The sequence below is a fragment of the Apteryx rowi genome, unplaced genomic scaffold (genome assembly GCF_003343035.1).
Source record: "Apteryx rowi isolate R43461 unplaced genomic scaffold, aptRow1 scaffold_735, whole genome shotgun sequence".
NCBI lineage: Eukaryota > Metazoa > Chordata > Aves > Apterygiformes > Apterygidae > Apteryx > Apteryx rowi.
In genome coordinates, this window is record NW_020451022.1 from 29377 (window position 1) to 52909 (window position 23533).

At 35.8% G+C, this 23533-nt stretch overlaps 1 protein-coding gene across 1 annotated transcript in view; it reads right to left on the bottom strand.

The window, feature by feature from the left end:
• Positions 1–22558, bottom strand: part of BRCA2 (BRCA2, DNA repair associated) — a 39908-nt gene extending 17350 nt beyond the window's left edge. The window contains exons 1-15 of the mRNA XM_026087806.1: positions 22504–22558; positions 21496–21747; positions 19339–19434; positions 18455–18508; positions 18329–18369; positions 18129–18240; positions 16420–16475; positions 15417–15523; positions 14076–14088; positions 11779–12958; positions 10059–10926; positions 5860–9890; positions 4520–4612; positions 1024–1093; positions 211–641 (exon numbers count right to left, since the gene is read on the bottom strand). Of these exons, the coding sequence (XP_025943591.1) occupies positions 211–641; positions 1024–1093; positions 4520–4612; positions 5860–9890; positions 10059–10926; positions 11779–12958; positions 14076–14088; positions 15417–15523; positions 16420–16475; positions 18129–18240; positions 18329–18369; positions 18455–18508; positions 19339–19434; positions 21496–21747; positions 22504–22558 (7459 nt within the window). The remainder of the gene's footprint in view (positions 1–210; positions 642–1023; positions 1094–4519; positions 4613–5859; positions 9891–10058; positions 10927–11778; positions 12959–14075; positions 14089–15416; positions 15524–16419; positions 16476–18128; positions 18241–18328; positions 18370–18454; positions 18509–19338; positions 19435–21495; positions 21748–22503) is intronic.
• Between the last annotated feature and the right edge of the window lie 975 nt (positions 22559–23533).

Consider the following 23533-nt stretch of genomic DNA (forward strand, 5'->3'; position numbering starts at 1 on the left):
CAGCATGTGAAACCAAATTGCTCACATGCGTAATTAACTTTTAAGATGCGCATGCCATATAATGAGCACAGTATAAAGTATGATTTCCTAATTTCCCTACAAAAAGCTTATAAAGAAAATAAAAAGTCTGACAGAATGTGCAAAGCCCTTAAAGATCAAATTCTGATTGTTAGTATTTGTAGTAGGTAAGTGATCAAAATCTGAAAATACCTGAATTGCCATTTTCTAAGTCAGTGTCTGCTGCTTGCTGAATGCAATTGCTGCCCTCTGACTGGGGGTGGTGAGCTGCAGCAGTATGTTGTTCAGCTGTGATCTGATTTATTTCCCTCTCTTTAGTCATATTTTTGCTGATCAATGAGTCACATCTGCTGCTGCTGTCTTGTTCATTTGTAGAAAAAGTCAGCTTTGTTCTGAAGGGTGGAATAAAAGTTTTAACAGTTCTGCCAGGTTTGTATAAACTTCTTGTTTCTTCAGTCTTTTCAGCCAAGGCCTTATGTGGAGTAGAAAACCCTGAAGTACCACTTGAAGACTGTCTTAGTGCACAGTGCTGAAAAATAGCAGATTTAGATTTAAATCCTTTGAAGTCTTGATCCGGTAGAGTAAAGGTAGGAGTCTTGACTTCTTGTCGTTCTTTAGTAGCACTGCAGAGGCGAAAATATTTAAGCGTATAGGTTCAGCTTCCTGACATAAAAATCTTTGTAAAAATTTTGACATTCTTAATTTAGTAAAGTAACTTTCAACACCATGTCAATAAAAAGATAGAATGTTATCTAGTCTTTGACATTTTAAAAAATGAATAATTAATTTGCATCTACTGAGAAAAAAGAAAAGTGTAAAATTTCTGGTTTTCATCTCAGTGGACTACTGCAGCAATACATGTCATAGGTAATTTGATGTGTTTATTCTGAAGTAAAATGATTAGTCTTTTAGAAAGTTGGGTAGTAAATTACTACCGTAGGTTAAAAATGTCACAAGAAACTGCAAGGTCTTAAGAAACTTTAAAATATATTATAAATTACTCACCCCAAAGGTCCACAAGTTATGGGTTTTAAAGGAACATGGTATATAAATTTTCTTCTGTCTTTGAAAATGCCTGTAATTAGAAAAAAAAGTTTGAAATGGTACATTATATGGATGGACATTTACAGAACATATCTATATATTTATAATGTTAATACAGAGAAAGACAAGTTTGCAAAGTGGGTTAAAACAGTTCTTCGTCATGTTTTTTACAATAAAATCTTTGTATAAAACGTCTTTGATGTTGAGAAAGCCATTTCCGTTTTCCTAGCTTATCTTCGATGAACAAAAAAAAAAAAAAAAAAAAANAAAAAAAAATCAGGCACAAAACATTTAACATTTCCAGGGCTAATCTTACTGTGAGAACAGCTCTTGATATCTGAACTATTTTTTTCAACAGTACTGCTAGAAACCACTTACAGAAGGAAAAACCAATTATCTTTTACATTTCTGAATATTAAAAAATTTTTATAACACAAACTTGTCTTTCATAATCTGACTGCCCCTAGAAATATTTCTATTTACCAGTTCAGTAACTGGCATCCTCTGGAATGCAATGCTCTTGTGCATTTGACATGTTCCACATGGCCAGCACCAGATATTTTGCCAACATCTGTTTGATCTAAGCATTACAGTTATCCTTATCAACTAAACCAAGGATACACCGATAGTTACAGACCAACAAACACAAATTAAAAACTCCTAACAGAGAAAGTTCGACACCAGAAGGATGACTGTTTTACAGGTTCTCAAAAAATCTTGCTGTGGCTAAAACCAAGGAAACTAACATAACTGTCAGTAGTCTGGTGATAGGCCATCATAAATGCAAAATACATTTTCAAGGAACAACAGAGTTCTCCTCTTTAATGATAATACATAGTTCAATACACCTGATAAATTAAATGCTGATGCGAAACTCAAGATTAACCTCACATGACTGATTTTTTTTTTTTCAGTTTAGAAATGTAAACCTTTCTTAAAGATTCTTCTCTCTGGAAAATGAGAGACTGAGCAAGATCTTTATAAAGATGACATTCAACCACACACGTCATCTTATGTGACAAATAAGAAAGATTTAGGAATACAGTATTTCCCCTTGGCTGGTGTCAAAACACTTGGCAAGCAATAAGTGTATGAGTAGACTGGTAGCCATCTTAAGAAACTATGGGAACCAGAATCAAACCCAGCACATCTGGGGTCACACAGGAGTTCTGACTGGTCTTAGCTAAGGTTCTTGGCAGTTACAATACAGGTTGAAAAACAAATAACTGATGCCATCTCCTATTGCACCCCAATTCTTGTTCGTACTGGTTACAAACAGCTCTAAAAGATAAGTGACTATAAGGCTAAACTCTTAATTCTCATTTGTGAGTGTGTAAGATGTTTTGGGTTCCTGGTAGGGGAATGTTTATATTTTATTCCAGGTAAGCTCCCCATTCAATTAAGAATTCATTTAGCAATTTATTTATTTTTTTTATCTGCAACTGCAAAAGAAGAGAGCATGTTTGCACAAACCAGGTTCTCCTCCTTCCATTATTCTAAGGACATGCTTATCTTGGACTTACCAACATATCTAAATCACGTCTGACTGGAACTTAAATTGATTTGTGCTGTGCCTTTAGGCTGTGAAAAGGAGGTTTCAGATGAGAAGTCATATAAACAAGATGCCATGTGATCTAGGAGTCAGAGGAAAGATTTGGATAGAACAACTGTTTTCAGTTGTTCCACCATACAGAGTAACACTGTCCAGATTCTGTTTCAGGATAGGATATTATTTACAGATGCAGGGTACAAAATTGTTCTCTGGCAGCAACTTACAAGTTCCATTTAAAACTTTCTTTGAATCATGAATCTTATGCTTAGAACAGATTTAAGGCTGCATTCAGGAACCAATGAATTTGTTCAAAAGAATAGCTTTCTAGGAGTCCAATATCTAGTTACAGAATCACTTCTGCACACTCATGTAGGTAAGTCATTATAGTTACTGTGATAACTGTAAACTTTCTTGATGCTACTGCAAGGCCAAAAGGAAGTCAACTTTGTTGATAGCAGTATGCGCTCATCAAGAATCAAAGAAATTTTCTGAGTGTTGGAATCATGTTCAAGAAAAGTGGTTTGAATCTCCCATAAAATATTGAAGGGATCACAGGGGATTTTTTTTTCCTGAATCTGATGCAGCAAATGAAAACATTCACAATCTGAGATTAAGTATGATTCCCCTTTCAGCTTTCTTCTTAGAATGAGAGAAATACTTTGAATAAAGTATTTTTAAAAAACTGTTTAAATAGAATATTACAAGTTTTATAATTCCCATTTGCAGAAGAAATCCAAGTATAATTCCCTTGGGAGTAGCCTGGCATGAAAGGTACTTCCTTAAATGGACAGTAAAGGTGGACCAAAACTGAACCTGTGTGTCTGAACAATAACATTAGAAACCATTCATGACCAAATCTTTCTGCATCATAGCTTCAAGAGAAAAGTCATTCACATTATCTAAAGAAATAGGAAGGTGAGGCTTTCCAAATTCTTGTAATCAGTGATGCAGATCACAGTCTAGGTTAGGGAATAGCTGGCTGAGACAATCCAAAATGGAAGTGGTATCGATGAGATGGATAAAATGTTTCCCAGATCTAGCTAGCACTATTATAGCACTGGGTATATGAAAGGGGGAGTCCTCTACATCATCAGAAAAATCCACCCATCAAACTGGATTCTTTTACACTCTGTACTATTTTCAGGGCTTCCAAAAGCAGCAGCTGTGAAGAAACATCTCTCATCTAAGACAAAAGATCTGACAATAATTATTAGTTGTACATGCTTTTCTGACTTAGTGAATGAATCCTGCTACTCAATTCCAGGTGAGATCCAACAATACTTAGAAAGAACAAGTTACTTAAAAGAAAAAAACGGTTTATCCTATGATCAAAAGCAGTGGTCAAAATCACATGATCCTAGCACCCTAGTAAAATCAGCTTTCCACAAAACGTCATCTCAAATTTTAAAACCTTGGTTTCATTTTCATTAGCCTCCATGTTACTGGCTCAAAATATTAAAAACATCTGTAATGCAGATGCCTCTCAGTAACTACATTCCTCACAAATTACATGTTAAGATTGTCAATACCTTCTCATTTTCCTGTAGATATAGGTTTTAATTATGAAATTACAGAACAATAAAATACATTCCTCCAACTGAGTTTGGGATTTGAGATTGTGAGAAATTGGATGAATTCCTACCATGTCAGAAATAAAACAGAATTCTTGCAGGAGTAGTACTTTTTAATATATTTTGATACTATATGATAAGGCATGCAATTAATCATGTGATTTCAAGCCAGCAGACACATTATCATAGCAGCTTCCTTGATTTTTCGTGACTATATTGATAAGAGAAGCAGTTGAGCAATCTTATTTTATGTTACTTTATTGGAAACTGAAGAATTCTAAAGCTAACACCTGACACCAAATTACTTCTTAGGACACATGAACGCTAAAATTACCATCAGGGGTGCTTTTTGAAGCTTTCAAAAATTTGGCAGGATTCTTTGTTCTATCAAATTCAGGTAGCAGCTGTCTTTTAATTGGAGGTTCTCCTAGGATAAAAACACAGATTTAAAAAATGAACTTCCTTTTAAGTTCAGTTTCTTACCCAGTACACTATAAGTTAACTAAATTTCTAAATAAAACATTCAAGAAGTCACAGCAAACAGAAGTAGCAGGTCTTCAGACCACACTTCTATATTAAAAGCATCCTTTTCCAATTCAGAGATACTTTACCACACTTTGTAAAGCTTTCTTTTGTACAGGATGACTATATAGCGTTAACAAAAATGGTTTTGAGACACCATACAATAAAGTCTGTTGCAGACTCTCTTGTGGTCAGTAGGTTGTTCCCTCCAAGTCAAAATCTGTGAGCCTTAAGTTACCAAACATCCCAGAGACAGTCTGCCTCAGGAAGTCAACCATAGCGGACTTCAACACCACAGCTCGCTTCTGTCTTCTTTTGTACTTTCAGTAATCAAGGGGTCCCTACACAATTCTAAAAAAAATATGTAACACATCTTTTTAAAGAAGTTATAACAAAGGGTATGGTTCCACTGTGGCACAGACTGATTCAAGATGGAGTAATGCAGTTCCATCTGGCTTTCCATGCTTACCCAAACTTTCTTGCACTAGCTCCCTGCCCTTTGTAGCAGAACTTGTGGAGCTGGGCAGTGAGTCTGTTGCAACCTAACCCTTCCGCAAGCTGTTTTCAGCTGGCCCAGATCCCTGAATGGGTTCTGGGTGACTGTGCAAAAACCATTATCAACACTGCAGCCCTGAGACAGATGAGCTTTAGACAGCAAGGAACTGTGCTTTTTGACCAAAACCTATTCTTCAAATCAGAAGACTAGCAGTCTGAATATAAGTGAAACCTTGTCCTCATTCACAAGGCATGAAATGCTGAAAATGGAAATACTTCTCATTTTTAAATGAAAAAAAAATAGACTTGTGCAGAGAGTAGCACAACATCTTATTCAAAAAGAAAGACAATTAACACTATCTCCTCAGAGAGAAAAGAGGTAGCAACTTTTTTCCATACCTTTACACAACAACTGGAGCTTTCACAGAACAGCAAAACCTGCACAGCTTTAGAATTATTACTAATAAATTTGGCTTGTACTATGCATTTTAGGCTGGAAAGCACGAATGAACCCTTGCTTGCAGCAATAACTTTGTTGCTGACACTAAGAGACAGAAGTTCAACTTCTTGATGACAAAATTATCAATTTGTTATAAGCAAAAAGCTGCCCACCAATACAGAAGTATGAAGTGGAACATATATAAGACAAAAACCTACCAAATGAGGTATTTCCTTCCAAGTGCCTCTTCCCAAACATCTTATTTTGAAAGTTTTTATCCAGCATTCTGCCACTGAAGGATTGTGTGGCATTAATTCGTACTCCAGAACCTGAAAGATGATCTTCCATAAAAGCTTTTGCACTTTCTACAGCCTCCACTTGCAAGCAATTTTTTGGAGTTTGGAAACACGTAAGGTTAATATTCGGTTCTGCTTTAGCAATAGTACTGCATGAAACTGCTTCAGACTTTGTTTCCTTCTCCAGATTCTGCTGCCCTTCTCCAAGAGACGAAGTCTCCTCTTGCTGAAAACTATTTTTAAATAATGTTAACTGCTTGTCTTTCTTACTACGCAGTATGTACTCAGGCATTTTAACATGGTGAGTGCTTGGAAGAGGCTTCATTTCCTCTGAGTAGATGCCTTCTAATTCAAGTTCTTCATTGAAGCTTTCTTCAACTTTGGGTTCTGAGATCACTTTATCTACTATTTTGGCTGTATCACCACAATCAGTTAGAGATTTTACAGGTTGACTGCTCTCTTTAGTTGAACCAAGTTGATTTGTAATGCAAAGCCTATTCCTTACAAAGTCATCAGAATCTTTTAAAATTGCCTTTGCTTTCTGATAGGCATTTTCAGAGACTTTTACCTGCTTTCCACTTGCAGTGCTGAACCCAAAAGCAGGATGTAAAATCAATTCAGTGTCGGAATTCTCTCTCCCTTTTAGTAATACTAGCCCCATTTTCTTAGGAACTGCTTTGGTGCTCACTTCAGACTTTTTAACATCTTCCTCGACTGAAAGTATTCCTTGCAGATCTGAGGAACTATTATTTTCCATTTCAGAAAAGAGCTGCCTAGCTTTCCTTAGTGATTCTTCTGATAATTGTACTGGTTTACCACTTGCTGTACTAAAAAATCCAAGATTACTTATAGAAGAATCTGACTGCTTTATTTGCTTATCTGGCATAGGCAAGTGTCCTAAAAGCTTAATATTCTGTTCAAAGCACTGCAGCTGAGAATTTGGAACACACTCTGCATCTGCAAGTGTATTTGTATCATGGTGTCCATTTTCACCTGCATTCTCATTTACATTAATGAAATGGCATGCAAATGAATTAGTCTCCTCACTTTTGGCAGCGTTTAAGAGTTTAGCAGAATCAGGACGCTGAGCATGAACAATGAAAGATGAATTTGCAGCAACTTCCATCTCATTAGTTTTTGACTTAGTTTCAGGTCGAGGTTTTACAGATCCACCATTGTCTTCTTGAAATATTTCTCTGACTCTTGCTAATACATTTTTTGAAACAGAAACTGTTTTACCTTTGGCTGTACTAATCATAATTGGTTTCAGATCACCCATTTGTTTTTCAAAATTAAAACTACGAGATGTTTCTTCTAATCTGGTCAAATTAGTTTCATCTTCAAGACCACCAACTAGGGACTGTTCTTGGTGAGCAGTAACTGTGGTGTTTGTGAAGCAGTTTGTATCAGGACAAGATTCATTTAGATGTTCTAAGTCAACTTCCTTACTGTCACAATTCAAATGAGAAGAGCTACTTTTTGAAACACTGCTGTAAGCTAAGAGGAGGGATTGATTAGATTTATTTTTACTGTCCTCAACAAATAAACTATTTTTTGCATCTCTAGGCATAGAATCCTCTGCAAGGTCATTTGATACCTTCATTAAGTGCAGAGATACAGCAGATTGCACAGGAGAATCACGCGTGTTTTCTGACTGATAATTCTTTTTTGCTGAACAATCCATATCTCTCTCTGCAAACAGTTTTTCGTCCTCAGACAATGAAGTTCCACTCAAAGCATCACTGTCCTTTCCAGGAAAGTATTCTAATTGTGACTTTCCAAGCCTGACATCAGCTTTTTTTTGTGCATGTTGAATTCCAAAATTTCTTTCACAATCTTTATCTATATTAACAAATGCGTCTTCTTGAACAGTATCAAGAGTAACAGTTTGTTTAAAGGGACTAAGCTCTACTGTCTGTTTAAACTGATCTCCAGTTTCTTTACGAAGAAGGTTTTCACTGAAATTAAGTGTTTCTGGATCACACTGAGCAGTGCTTTCAATACATGAATCACAGTCTTTGGCACAGTCCGTACTACATCTCCTTTTCTTTAAGGGGTCCTCAAAATTGTCATTCTGTTCCTTTCCTAAAACATTTTCTTCTGCAAAAAAATGTTTGGCTTTAGCCAAAAATCCATCAGCAATTGTTATCTTCTTGCCACTGGCGGTATGGAAACCAGTTGGATAACTCCCTTTAACTGCATTTTCTTCAACATCCATATCTTGCCGGAAAGGCATTTGATGATGATGGTAAGAGCCTATTTTTATTTCACTGTGGTTCACAAAGAGGTTCTTACCAGGGGTGGTGTCTGCTTCTTCCGTATTTATACTATTTGTCTTTCTTTTATCAGAGTTCTCTGAAACGCTCACATCTCTTTTGTCACATTTTACCTTGAGCAAGTATACAGAATCATCCAAAGATGCATCAGAAATGGATATATCACCATCAGCTGCAGTTTGCAAACTTTGTGGTAAGTATTTATCTTCTTGATTTTTCTCTTGTCCTTTCTGATTAGGAACTAGTTTTTCCATTTCACCGGATATACTTAAACTATGTTTTCCTCCAGTTGTAGTAGCATCTCCTAGACACATCACATCTAATGAGTCTTCTTGCAAACTGCCTTCAACTTGGCAATCTCCTTGATTCAAAAATTGTTTGGAAATTTTCAGATTCTGGTTGTGTTTTTTAATGGATGACAGACTGTTTCCCATTTCACAGGCAGAATACCTAGCATYATCTGTACAACTGAAATTGATGTTTTCATCATTTCTTGATCTTTTTGTCCAATTTTCTGTATTTCCCCTAAATGGTGTACTAATATTTTCCTCATATTTTTTCTCTGAATGGTGGGAAACAGAACCCGTGCAGGAATCAGAACCTATGCTTTTAAAGTTTGTAACACAAACTGTCTTTCCTCTGTTTTCTTTTGTGAGGCATCTGAAAAAATTCCAGTCAGAAGATTTATGTCCATTTGAACTCTGGCATCTAGTATTAGTTTCAGAAGATTTAAAGAAGTAGTTATCACCATCCAAGTCCCTGAACAGCTCTGCAGACCTGGTCAAAGCTGCTTTAGAAATATTTATTTTTTTACCTCCAGCCGAAACAAAGCCCACAAAATTAGAAAAGCTGTCCTGTATAGGCACTGGAAAGCTTTGACCATCAGATATTCTACATCCATTTCCATCTAAGGGAGTAAAAGTAACCTCTTTGTTATTTTTATGGAAAACCATTTTGTTTTCTTTTTCATATTCCATCATTTTAGACTCTTCATTAGTGTCTTCCTGCTTACTACAATACTTGTCATTTTTTACTTGATTTTCAGATTTAAGAGCATTACAAAAACCAGTATCTTTCCTTATTTCAGAAATATTTTCTACATTTGTTGTTCCATTTGCTTGTGCAGTTCCAAACTGTTGAGAAACATGACTTTGTAACATGTTACTTTGCTTTCTAAATTGTGTAAACTCAAACTGGCTGCCTGTTTCTTCCAGAATATTAGAAAGTTCAGCAATTTCAGCTTCTTGGCTTGCTGTCAAAGTTTGATTTGGTGCTTGCAAGGACTGTTGACTTCTAGGAAAATCTGTACATAGATCAACTTTACGTGAAATAAACTGTGTATGCCTCGGTTCAAGAAAACTTGCCTGTGAACCTAAAGAATCGGGTAAGTTATAGTCCAATTTGCTTTCCACATCTGAGAAAAACATATTTTCCTCTTTAACTTGATCTGAAATAGTTCTGACTCTTGCCATGGAAGAGGCTTCAAAGCATTCATTTTCAATATCTTTGAACAACATTTTGCCTTTTGCTATGTTGTCTTCAGAGAATTTAATCTGCTTATTGGAAGCAGTTTGAAAGCCACCAAAGCTCAGATTTAAATTGCATGCGTTTAGATTTCCTGACCATCTCTCCTTATGTTCTAGGTTCTCATTTGGGTTTTTGTTGGAATATACAGGTTTTACTGAATATATATCTTCGTATGATGCAAGAATTTTAGATGGAATTACATTTGTCTTCTTTAAGTAATGTTTATCTTCGGTGTTAGGTTCTGGCACTTTCTTTGACAGATAAAGTCTTGCTTTTCGAGTCATGGCTGCAAAATGATCTTGTGCAAAAAGATCTGGTGCTGCCTGCTTATCTTTTCCAGAAATTACTTCATTTAAAGAATTATCAGCTATACAATCCAACAATTCTTTAGGGCTCTCTACATCTACATTATTGCAAGCAGTTGCTTGAAGGTTTTCATCATTTTCAGTTGACTTTGTTTCTTGATTGTCAGCTACAATTTCTGAAAAGGAAGCTATATTTATTTTTTTCCCTTGTTTTAATTCAGTATTACAATTTTCTGAGCCTTTTATTCCCAAAGGTGCAAGTATTTCTCTACATTCAACTACTGACAACTGGTCTGTAGCAAGCTTTTTTTCAGTTGCTATTTTATTACAACAATCACTACTGACCTTACTTATGTCAAAGTTGATTTGACTCGAAGTATTATTGAAACTACAGTTTGTCGCAGATGTTGTGTCATGCTGCATATCAGTCAAGCCTTCATCATCACCAGCAGAAGACTGTGCAAGTTGTCCTTTAAGGTTCTGAGGTACAATAGCTTCATCACTCACATTAGTACTCATATGCATATCCTCCTTGTCTTTCTCTAAGCAATAGCCTTTAGGCAGGAGTCTGGAATGCTTTCTTGCCATAAGGCGTGCTGAAGTTAGAACTTTACGTTTTATGTTTGAAATTCTTTCACTATTTAAAGAATCTGTCGTGTTTTCTTTCAAAGTATTAGATACTTCTAAGCATTTTAATGATGTAACAGATTGAAGCTCTCCTGCATTTTCCCCCATGTCTTTCAGCTCGTGTTGTTTCAGCCTATTGTTGAAGGCATTATCAGATGAGTTATCCATTATATCCATTTTTACGGTACAAGTGCTGAAATTATTTTCCTTGATACTCGATTGCAAATGCTTTCTCTCAGCAGAAAGCAAACAGTCTACAAAAAAAGACATTACAGAACAGACACGTTAATAAAGTGGTTATCAGTTATTCAAAAAAAATGCAAATTAAAACTTTCATAGAATTTTGACTCATTCACAAGATACATATGTTAACACTGGTACCATAAATACTGCTTTTTCTTCCAAATGTGAAAGTCTTGACAAGATTGGAGCTTTGTCTGATCTAATCATGTTCTAATAGCCAGAAATATGCGAGTAACCTGCAGTTAATGCCATCATTTAAAATAACTGATTTGTAGTTCTAATTAAATTTGAAAAGACGGACTTCCATTCCTTGTGTCTCAGCAAAGGATATGCTTTAAACTTTAAAGAGAAATACTTCAATTCCCAATATTAGGTAACTATTCTGCAAGAACAACAGCTTTTAAAAATAAGAGTATGTGCTTACTTTCATTATATAATTTAAGTTTTTAAAAATATCTTGTGCTCCTGGAAGAAACAGATCTACAAACTGAATCCTTCTAACTTTAGAAAAACAGCCAAAGAACTGTAACATTCTTTATGCTGTCTTAGAAATCATCTGCAAAGGCAGGAAGACACTTGACAGTCTGGGTGTCTAAACAGCAATGGCAAAGATAACTGAGCTTGTCAATTAGAATAATGGTTCAAGGAGGAAGTTTCTATGCCAGAAACTAGTTTGAGACTAAGTAAGTTAGCACCAGACTATTTGAAAATATTAATGCTATTCTGTCACTATTATCAGACCAATTCCAAATCTTGGTTACCAGACTAGTCAGTTGCAGAGCTGCTTTATCACTGATAAGTAATAAATAATTTAATAAATGAACAGAGAATCCTCCACCAATGAAAAAAGCTTAATGATATACCTTGATCATCATCTCTGGCCGCGTGACAACTTTTAAATTCACATGAATCAAATTCCGAAGATGGCAATGTAGGATGAATAGGTGATTCAGAGGTTAGTTCTTTCTGAATTTTTTCTTCTTGATACAGTAAAGTGTTATTTATTGTATAAATAAACCTCTTGGATCTCTTTTTCAAGCTGGATAACATATTTAGCCTTTTTAAGCCAGATTTTGTAAGAGTATTTTCACTACCCGTTAAATGTAGGTCACTGCAATTATCTGGAAATGTAGTGCTACATACAAGTGGATGAGACAGAACATCAGTTATGACAGATTTAGAAGTTGCTTTTAAATGCTTGGAAAAGCTGCTGTTGTAGACTACGGCATACTCTGTGACATTTGTACTTTCAATTAGAAAAGAATTACAGTCTAAAAAGCTCACTTTAGAAACCTTTTCAGCAGCAAATCCTTTTATTAACTTTGGATCTTGAATACTCATAGACACAGATTTTACTGGAGGTATTTCCAATGTTGGATCGTTCTCAGAATTTTTCACTTCATAGCACTTCTCTGACAAATTGACACTCAACAGCTTTTGTGCTTTTAACAAACTTGAAGTATTTGGGAAGGATGTTTCTACAGTATCCTCTTTGGTCATTAGTACTGATTTCTCTTCTAAATTTTTCTCTCTGCTTAAGTCAGATGGTGGAGAGCTACACATAGACATTTCCAAGTGAGTTACATCTAGACCAGATAAGTTCAGCTGAGACCACTGACTGGATGAAGATGAGAGGTCTTCTTTCACAAGCTTCTTGTTCTCAGATGACTTCTGTATTCCGTTATCTTGCACATCTGTTGTGAACTTAAGTGACTCCAATTCCTTTTCATGCTCTATTAAACAGGCATGTTTAACATACTTCATCTCTTCATCAGTTTTCTGAACTAAAGAATCCTTCATTTCAGAGTGTTTTTCTTCAGTCCAGCTAGTTGTTTTCACTTCCTGTGAACCGCCAGTCTGTCTTCTCACAGGCTGTTCAGAAGGAACATCCCCCCTTCCTTTTGCTTTATCTGTGGTTATTTCACATATCTCCACTGCATCCAAGGCACCTGGCATCAGCGGAAGGGTTCCACTGAACTTAACAGGCATGCTGAATGCATCCTCAAAGCTATCCATCTCGCCAAATGAGCCATCTAACATCTTCTCAGACTCTAAATAGTTTAGAGAAGACAGGGAGAGGAAACAGAATAAAGATTAAGTTATAGGAAATAACTTGAGAAACAGCATTGTGTTTTTTACCTTACAATCCAAAGCTGTACTTACCTTTACTCAGGAGTGTGTGTGGGAAGATAAATGTATGCACCTTTAAAGTAGGTTATTCTCCAACAGCTGCTGTTAGAGAGAGGAGATAGCAGGCAAGAGACACATGTGCAGATGCCCCTGGCCTCCTGAGGGCTGTAGTGGTTAAGCAGGTTTCTAAGATGAAACCTAGTTTTTTTCAAAAGAATTTTGCTTTTATTCAAGACAGGAAATTGAGTAGGAAACTTTACAAGATAAACATCTAGATTTTTTCCTCTGAAATTTATACCAGATTGTGGGCTGTCTAATTATATCTGTAGCTGGYAGTTAAAGGAACTGTTATTTAAGGATGATTCTATTAAACTATGTCTTTTCCTTTGATATACAATATTATAGTATTTAGAAGGATTTTTAAATATCCTCTTTTTTTTTTAATTGCTTAGCCAGCTTTAACAGGTCCCAAATGATTGGCAGAAATATTAGAAAAATAATAATGAGGATTTTTTGTTTGTGTACAGAAATAGGCAGTGGGGGAAAAAAAAAAATCCAAACTCTGTTTGGTAGACAGCCTTGAAAACCCATATATACAAAACAAAAATATTGCCTTCTCAAATCTATGAAACCAGTCCTACTTTTTAAAATATTTAACATTCAAAAAGATAGCTAGATTTTATTCTGGGGGTACTTTTTAAGACAGGAAAACTTACTTTTCATATCAAAGAAATTGTAACCAAGTACCCTGAAACATCCCTGTCTTCTGTTTTTCTGAGCACATAACCAATACCATAACTTTTTTCCATAAGCATTTTTTCAGGTAAATTTTCTTTAATTTAGAACTATTTTCTCATTTAGAAGTATTAAATAATCTAGAGTCTGAAAGATTTTCCATTTGGAAGTCCCTAGAAGATTACTTGATACTTATTCACACTTATCCAACAGTCCATAATACAGTCTAGTAACTGCTCATGCCCAACCTGTAGGCATAAAATCACCTCTCTCATCACATCTCTTGAACAGTTACTGATTCTCTTTCCCTTCTATTTTTAACTGGAGTGGCAGAAGGCATCACTAAACAAGATTTCTGAAAGAAGAAACTATAACATTACAGACTGAGGCTGCAAGTCCTTTTCCCAGATTAAAAGTGCATTCCTCTGGAGTAAATTCTGTGCCCACATCCTCTCGCCCTGTAATCATCTGTCAACAAAACTATCTTTCTTTTAGCATTGTATCTTTGAATGCCAACTTAAATATTATCAAAAGAAGAAGATGTAGAAAAAGAACCACTCACAAACATTATTGTGAACTTTAAAGGCCACAGTTTCTTCTTCCTCTTCTTTTTACTACAGACATTTTAACTAGGCTTTTCTACTGTATTATGGGCTGTGATAAGGTATTTTGGAAAACAGCACAGGGCATCAATTTGTCCTTCACTTCTAGAAGTGTTATACTGACCATAAACTACTTATGTTTAGCACCAGTTTGTCCCTCTCCCTTCATGTTTGAAACTGAAATACAAAAACAGTAGCACACATCTCTCTGCAAGCAATGATGTTTCCTGATCCCAGCACTCTTAGCCCTCCTTGTCAATTCCTCAACTGATTCTTTGGCAATCTTTACATTTACTGACAATATTTCAGGGCAGCCCATTTAATTTAGATAAGGAGGAGACACACAGACCCAAGGATTCAGCTTCCCATCTATCCCATGTGTATCTCTACAACACTCACATAGCCTGAACAAAGTTCTCTGTTAATATCCTTCCCTTCTGCCATCATTTCTCAGCAAAAATGCGAAAGCCAAACTAAAGTGTATGTTTATTCTTCTTCACTAACATGTTCTAAGTACAAACTATGAAAACAATTTTTGTTGGCCAAGTATTTTCTGATTTATTAAAAAGGATAACATTCCTTTTTCCTAAAGGATTTTTCATATTTTGAACTACAAAAGATGAAACAAATGAAGAAAGAAATAGCGAGATTAAAAAGCAAGCACACCACAGAATGAGTGTTAGGGTGAAATTGCATGATAAAGATAAACCAATATGATAGCCAGAAATAGTAATCTTGCTCCCCCTTCAGCCTGGACCTTTTTTCCCTCTCAGACACAGTCGCTCCCCTTTAGTTACATCAGTACCAATCTAGTTATCCAACAGCATGGTAACCTGATCTAACTCACTGACCCATCGGAAACTGATCCCGCTTTTTATGGCAAGATTAGTTTTACAAGTAGAATCAATTCAGGAGGTGGGAGTACACAACTGGCAGAAGAAATAAACTGTAAGATTAGCTCAAATCATATAATGCAACTTCATCCTCAGTCTTGCTTCACAAAATGCCCAGTAAGAGTAGTAAAGCATCAATACTTACCAAAATCTTCACCATTTAGCTTTATTGCCTCTGGTATAGATTGTATACCTGTATCACTCCTTCCAGGACATTTACCATGTTTGGAGAAAAAATTATGTGAAACCTATAAACCCAAGAGTCAAGCTGTTACATACATTGCATATCAGTAAGGGTCACCTTAACATTAAAGCATATAACCCTAAACATTTACTATAATATGAGTAATTCTGCACTTCTTAAAATAAAATGTAGCATATTTTTGTAGGGAAACTGAATATCCTGAAAATAAGTAAGCTGATAATTCTGCAACCAATTTAAGGGCAGTGAATGAGTTCAGTAGTTTATTATAAATAAGCCTGCCCCTCCCCCTCTCTCAAAAAAAAGGGGGGAGGAACTAAAAGAAGGAGAAAGGTTGTTTTAACTTGCAACAGTTGGTTTGTTAACCGTGCAGTTTCAGGTAGTAAGAATGAAATGTAAATCCACAATTGAATCCCATCAGCATTGCCCCTAGTTTTCAGTCTCAATAATCATTAAGTGTTCACACAGAGTAAAATTACAATTGTGCAGGACCTCTCTCTTTCCTAACAAAAGAATTGAAATTAATACTCAATTTTAACTCTTGGTGTAGTGGTTGAGCACAAGAGCTTATYTGACAATATAAGGCACACAACAACTCTCACAACTTTGACAAACGGGGAGGAAAACACAGGAACTACCAATCCTACAGCAAAGTAGCATATTGCAGTTCCTAGAGTCGATTTCTGTTTGAATGACTCATACTGCCACTGAATCCAAGTTAAGAAGAAAAAAAAAAAGTCCTCAAAGGGGTTGTATCTGTGAAAGCATAGCCTTCAGCCAGGTTTTGCAAGCTTAGTTTTGTGAGCAGTAAGTTTTAAAAATAGCCAGATAAGAGAGCCTAGAATTAAAGTGACAGAATTTTTTATTTTTGGCTTAAGGAATTTGAGTATGTAACTAAATAGCTTAAGCGTAAAGAAYAGCATAGCTCTTAAATCTACTTACTATCTCAGCTCTTTCATCTTGTTGCTTTACTTCAGAAATAGAATCATTCTCTCTAGCTTTAGAAGAAAGATAGACAAGTCAATTCATTTGTTCTTAGGTAATTGGCTGAGTGTGTTCAAATACAGCTGGGGTTTTGACAGGGTTTTTCTTTTGATTATTTTAAATGCAACTGAAATCTGTAAGCTAACATAATAGCCTCCTAAAGACTAACTGAAAGTTTAGCTTAAAACACTTACAGGTGAGATTGTCTGCTAAGAGATAGCATACATGTGCAGTTCTGTAACAGCGTAAAACACCCTTGACCATAGCATGTGGCTGCTGCTATGCAAGTACAGCAGCTACCACCCTAAGCCCATCACCCTTTCCAGCAGTTATTCATGGCACTGCTCCCTAATTTTCTTCTGTCACGTGATCTGGATAAATACTTTAAGTCACTGTCAAGAATTTGATTTTTCCTTGGCTCCCCCCTGCAACAGCAGCGATATCTGTTTCATTTATATTATAAAAGGAGAGTGTAAACCCTATTTTTAAGATTACTAAAGAGCAGTATCTTGAAATACCACCTTTCGTTGACATGGCATCTAGATTCCTGTGTGCTATTAAGATTAGTAACCGGAACCCCTCCGTTGAAGCAGCCAAACAACTTACACTTTCTCACTCTTTCCTTTTACAGGTGACTGATGACAGAAAGTGGGCATCATGACTATAAAATACTATGCTCATCCAGAAAGCGAGAGAATGAGAAAGAGGGTTCAAACCAGAACTCATCTCCCAAGAGAGTCTCTCTAAGCTAGGGTTAGTTTCCCCAGACTTCCTTTTCAAGTCACATCATTCCAAAGCCATGAACAGGCAAAATGGCACAATTCAGTAGCCCATCCCTGCTCAGAGAGGGGACTCCCAGAATGCATTCTTAGTCATACACTTCATACTGCGACAATTTAATAATAAATAAATTTTTTTAAAAAACAACCTCAGGATATAAACCAACATCCACATCTTTGCATTTTCTCAAGAGTTCTCATCATCAAGTCATAAAGTCAAATTTTGTTTTGCCTTTTATCGCACGTAAACAAATCCCACTTAGGGCAAAACCTTAGGTCGAAGCTTGATGTTCAGTGGCTATGCCATTTAACAGTCATCACCCACTCATCTTCATCCTCTATTATGCRGACACAGCTCTTTGTGCAGCTGTGCAGTAAATGAGATCCAGGAATTGCTCTGTCTGAATAATCTAGAAAAAATTGTTTTTCAGTTGGATCAGTATCCCAATCTGCTTCACTACCTCAGTACAACAGTGAGGATGGTGAGAGGGCTTGAAATGCTGAAGCCAGTGCTGTTGCTGGAAAGCTGCTTGACAAACTATACCCTTGGACATCACGAATGTACTCACATGACTTAACCTTGACACAGTATCTTGCTTTGTGATGGTGCAAATATAAGCAACCACTACGTAATCTTCTTTCTATGATTTGCTATGTTAACTCTAATTTTATATTCCCTAACTGCTTATACAAAGGAAGAAAAATTTGAAAGCAATTACACATTTAATTTCATTTTTTCCTTTTAGAGTGACATTGTTTAAAGTTGCCCAATGAGCATTGCTGTAAGAGTTTTGTCTTTTTGTCAAGAAAATTCAAACATGCCTGTTCTTCTAGTGTCAAAAACAGAACAGTTTTTAACCCTTAACAACTATTCATTATTAGAATTACCTATTATCACTGTTGCGCCAAGTGTTGGAGGTGTGGCTAAAGAACTTGACCAGGACATATCTGGATCCACTTCTGCTCCCAGACTTTCGGAAATACGTTTTGGAGTTCTGACCTAGAAATATATTTAACAATTATTTCTACACAAAATTCTAAACATACCCCTCAGAAAAAGAAAACAAAACAYGGGAATAAATATTTACCTCCAAAAGTTTTGGTGTGCAAAACAAGCTTCCATATGGTCCTAAAAAGCATTAAGTAATAAGAATATGTAATTTATATCTACAGATATCAAATATTTTGTAAAATTAAACAATGAAAATACACACCTGGAATATCACTTCTCTGTGGAGTCCTGCAAGTATTCCTTAAAGTAGTTGGACCACAAAAAAACAAATAAAAAATATTTTATTTCTCAACTGAAAATAAGAACAGTAAATATTGATACCAGACATTAAGTACAATAAATTATACCACTCCCTTTATTTTCTTTTTTCAATCTTAACTTTTGCCCTGACAAATAAAATGTAAATTTTTTCTCCTGTGTGTCTTTCTGGACCACCAGTTAGTATTTTGAACTTCATGGTAATTTTATTTCAAGCTGTAAAATATGTTCATTTTCAATGATGACTGGTCTTACAAACTGTATACTAAATCTCAACACAATCTATCTACACATTTCTTAACATGCTGTATGAAACTATGGAAATTGGCTCAATTAATTGGATTGAATTAGATAATTCATTTAATTATTCTTTTTAATCAACATGAGTAGTTTGAGCAGATTTATCTGAAAAATACATATTTATTGGAGAAACTAAGAATATTACTAAAGAAGATCCCTGTAAATATTACGAATAGCCTTACAAATTACTACATTAGAAGCACATGATACGTTACTACTACTATTGCCTGCATTGGATGTTGAGGATTTGGGAAAGTGAAATAATGTTAACAACTCTCTTATGCCAGCTGTTAAAGAGTGTAAAAAATAAAAAGGAAGAACACCTGAGAACAGGGAAATTTTCAAAAATTAGCTAGCATTTTATTTTCAACTTGCTTGGCAATATGCAAGTATAATAAACATACAGGAAGATATGCAAGATTATCCACTGCTCTGAAAAATTCTACCAGTCAAATATGATGGTTTTAAGATCGCTTTGGGTTTAAAATCCATTTTATTTTAAATTTGTGTTAACATATTTAACATACCTAGCAGCATGACAGGTACCAACAGGAGAAGCAAATATTTCATTTCCTTGATCTACTTTTGTTCTTATGATTCTTGGACTAATCAAATTCTCCTTGCCTGGAACACAGAATATAATGATCAACAAAACCTTGCAGAACTACACGTAACAGTTTTGTTTTTGAAGTTTAAAGATAAGCTTAAAAAAATATGCAAAATATGATTTTTTGTACCAAAAATTATGTAATGTTACCTTCTCCTCTAGTGTTTTGAACGTGTTCAAATTCTATATCAAAACAATGCTAAACACATTTCAAATGCATGGCCAAAATAAACAAATCCTTTTGCCACCTTATTCTTTTGTTAAATACCTGTTTCAGTATATTTCCTAGATATTATTCAAGTAATATATTCCATTTTAATGTTGATATACTGTGTTGTGCATTTCTTGTTATTGCAGAAGTTAGAAGAAACTCAAAACATACAAACATGCACTTATACCAGCTTTCCCTCAACTTTACTTAAGACATACACTTCCTGATACGAATGAACAGCATAAAGTAAAAAATTTTTCTGGAACTATTGCTAAAAAAATTTTTCTGAAACCATTTGTATGCTATGCATCCCAAGGTAAAAAAGGAAGCATGCTCACCAAAGAAGCAGAACCCTTTGAACAGTGAACTCCCCACGTGAACAAGCATCAACTCAAACAATTCCTACTTAAAAATTTCCAAACAATTTCCATCTCAGAAATTACACCTATGTTCTGCATCTCTGACTGCTTCCGATTTCCTGAGTCCACACGCACAACAGCATGGCTGCATCCCGGTACCATATCAAGGCGATATCCAGATGTGCATCAGCTTCCATCTACTCTTGTTTTTACAGAAGGGAAACCTAGGCTCATAAGTCAGTTGGCCATGACTCAGGCCATGCTGCAGGACAGCCCAACAGGTAAGTACAGAAACTTCCTTAATAGTCTTTCTTGACTATAATCATTAGGGTGTATAAACAAACACGCATATGCACACACAGAGAGCAAGAGTAACCTCTTCAAAACAGAAGAAGTTCCTTTGTTTAAAGTTCCTTTGTTTACATCCTATGAAATGCTATTGAGAATTCACCAGGGACTTAACACTGTAAAAGTCTAAATAGGTAAAGATGGAAGAGACATTTTCAGCTAAGTGCAAGTTGAGCAGAAGTCTGGCAATAAACTTAAGAGAAATAACAGGGTAACAACAGTCTACGGAAACAATGTTATAAAGTGTATGTGAACAGCAGCATGATTCAACACCTTTAAAGAGTTCACTTCAGGTTCTAAAAAGAGGTCCTATAATTAGGAGAGTCTTACGTTCGTCTGTGACCTATCTAGAAAAGCTTATCTCATTGCTAAGGAGGACATACACAAAGTAGATGTACAAAACAGATATTGCAGGAATGGAGTTAGAAATTCCTCCATAGAAAATATTCTTACAACTTATTTGTCCAAGAAGGATAGGTGCTACAACTTGCAGGTACATCAAAAAGGAGCGAAGAGTGACACGTACTTTCACAATGTACTTGGGGTTTGGAAATAGCGACAGGAGAACTGCCCTGTAGAAGTGGTAGAACTCTTTCTCTTCAAGCGGAAAAATGTGACTTCTTTCCATCAATTACAGTTTTACTAACTCAAAGAGCTAAGTTCTTCCAAATCTTTCCAAGAAAATTTGAGGAGTGCCCTACAGATTGCTTTGTATTTCAGTGTGATAAGCATCATATTTTCTTTCTTGAAAAGATTTCAGAGTTAGCTCACAAGTTAGATTTAGGACAGAGAAAAAAATCAGACTCTTCATAAAATTCATTTTGGTTCTCAGTTACCAAGTTACACTAACAAACTTACATACTCCTTATATTAACACTATTTAGAGCATTAGGAATAGGACAATATCTTTTCTACAGTGGTCTTTGCCTGTATGGATACATTATCAGGTCATTGCAAGGCTAAATTCATTATTAAGATTGATTCCACATTTGTATAGGTGAGCTTAGGAAGCCTAATAATCTTTCTGCTTATCAATAATGCTACTGTAGAATTTGTATTACATTATAAGTCATCAGCTACAAAAATAAAATGTAAAAAAGCCTCTCTCTTCTGGAGCTCACAAGAAGCCTTTAAACAAACTTATTTTAGAAGTTACTCACTTGCTTCTATTTTTTTCTGATCCAGTTCTTTTCCAGGAGAAGAAAAAGGTGGCAATATTGTACTCTGTTCTTTAAAAATTAGTGGAGTTGAAGCCAGCTGGCTGTATGTATAGGGTTTTGCCCTTGGAGTTTTAAAAGAAGCTTGATCAAGCCAGCCAATATGACCATCAAGTTCACCTAACAATTTAGGCTCATAAGGGGGAGCTTCTGAGCTGAGTTCTTCAAACCATTTGAGACTTACAGGCCCTAAATCTATGAAGAAAAACACACACAACACCACATTAAAAAAAAAAAAGTACCTGCCAAATGGCATGCAAATTACAAACAGTAAGAAGTATGAATATATATGTCATTAAAACAGGACATAAAATAGGAATATTCATTCTATGCATAATATACTTAGGACCACACCATAATTAGTTGTAATCATAGCAAAACTAATGTTCCATGCAGGACACGAGCCTATACTGAACACAACGCCATAATTCTATTTATTACCATGTTTCTGGATAACTATGAACTCTGATGTCGACAAGGTATAAAAGAAGGTCTGCCATAATTTTACAACCATTAATGAAACTAAACAAAGAGAAATTAAATATCCAGTTTGTATAAAATTAAAAGTAGACTTCTGGCTTTTAGTTTATATCTTATTTTACTCAGACTGGCAACTTACACAGGTTCCTTCCAACATTAGTAAATCATACGACTATAACTGCATTTGGGAAAAGACTAAACCTGGACTGTATGCAGCTACATAAAAAAAACACAGCTAAAGCAAGTACATGGAAGCAACTGAGAATACATTATGAAAAAATGCTACAAATAAAAATTAAATGAAATATATTAAAAAGTAGATAACTGAATAAAGATTTTGGGGAAGTAGAACAGGCAAACAAGTTGAGTAATGCTTTTCTATGGGGCATAAAGCTCACTGCAAATGCTTATAAAATATCAACATCCTTAAAGCAACTCTAATAAAAATTATTTACTTTAGTCAAACTGTACCTGATTCACTGCATTGTGCCTTAAATATTTCAAAGAAAGTTGGTTTGTAAGCCATTTTCTTATCCATATCATTACTGGAATGCTTGTCGAAAAACCTGAAAAGAAACAGGAAAGCACTTACAGTACCATCCTAATATCACTGCTGACTTGGAATACAAGCCTGAACCCTGCTTTCCTGCACCTCTTGGTAGGTGGGTCATATACCAACTTGTTAGCTTCAGGACCGTGATGTATATACTCGTTCATAATGATGGACAAATTATGAAAACAACAGATAAAAAAAGTAAAGGGAATTATATAGGAGAAAATAGAAGAACTGAGCAAATACAGGAGAAAACCAAGATGGAATGGGCATAACACTGTCAAGATATTTTAAATACACTCACACTACTATATGTGAGGATAGAATATATACCATTACATCTAGACTCTTCCAACTATGCACCAAGACTTTGGTTCAAAGTTGCTTTCAAGTTGAGCAGACCTTGCCAGTTCTATAGTTTTTATTTATATATATATATAAAGCACCTATTGGTAAGACTGCCATAGGAAGACATTTTTCTGTTTACTTTATTTGAACACCTTTTCTTCATGACGCATTTTATTGTTTTCATTGTGCAACCAGTTTCCCTTGCGATGGATGCCTTACACAGGCCTTTCTTACCGAAATGAAAGGAAAAGCATGCTTTTCGAAGTGGGCAAATACAGTCATAAAACAATAAAAAGAAATTAACTAAGAATTACTTCAAAAGTACATGTCATAAGGCGAAGTAGCCTATTGACATTGCTTCCCAGAGGTGTTTTTGGACAGGCCCCGCCAGGAAAGCAGCGCTTCCACGCTGAGGGTGCTTTGCCTGTGCAGTGACCCCTCCAGCCCGCCGCAGCGCCCTCGCTGAGGGCAGATCCAACCCCGCCCGCCCGGAAGCGCCAGAGCCGCAGCCGCCCGGGAGGGCAAAGGCGCAGCAGCGGCGGCGGCGGCTCCCCGAGCGCGGTTAAATCCGGGAGACGCGCCCCACGTGGAGCGGCGCCC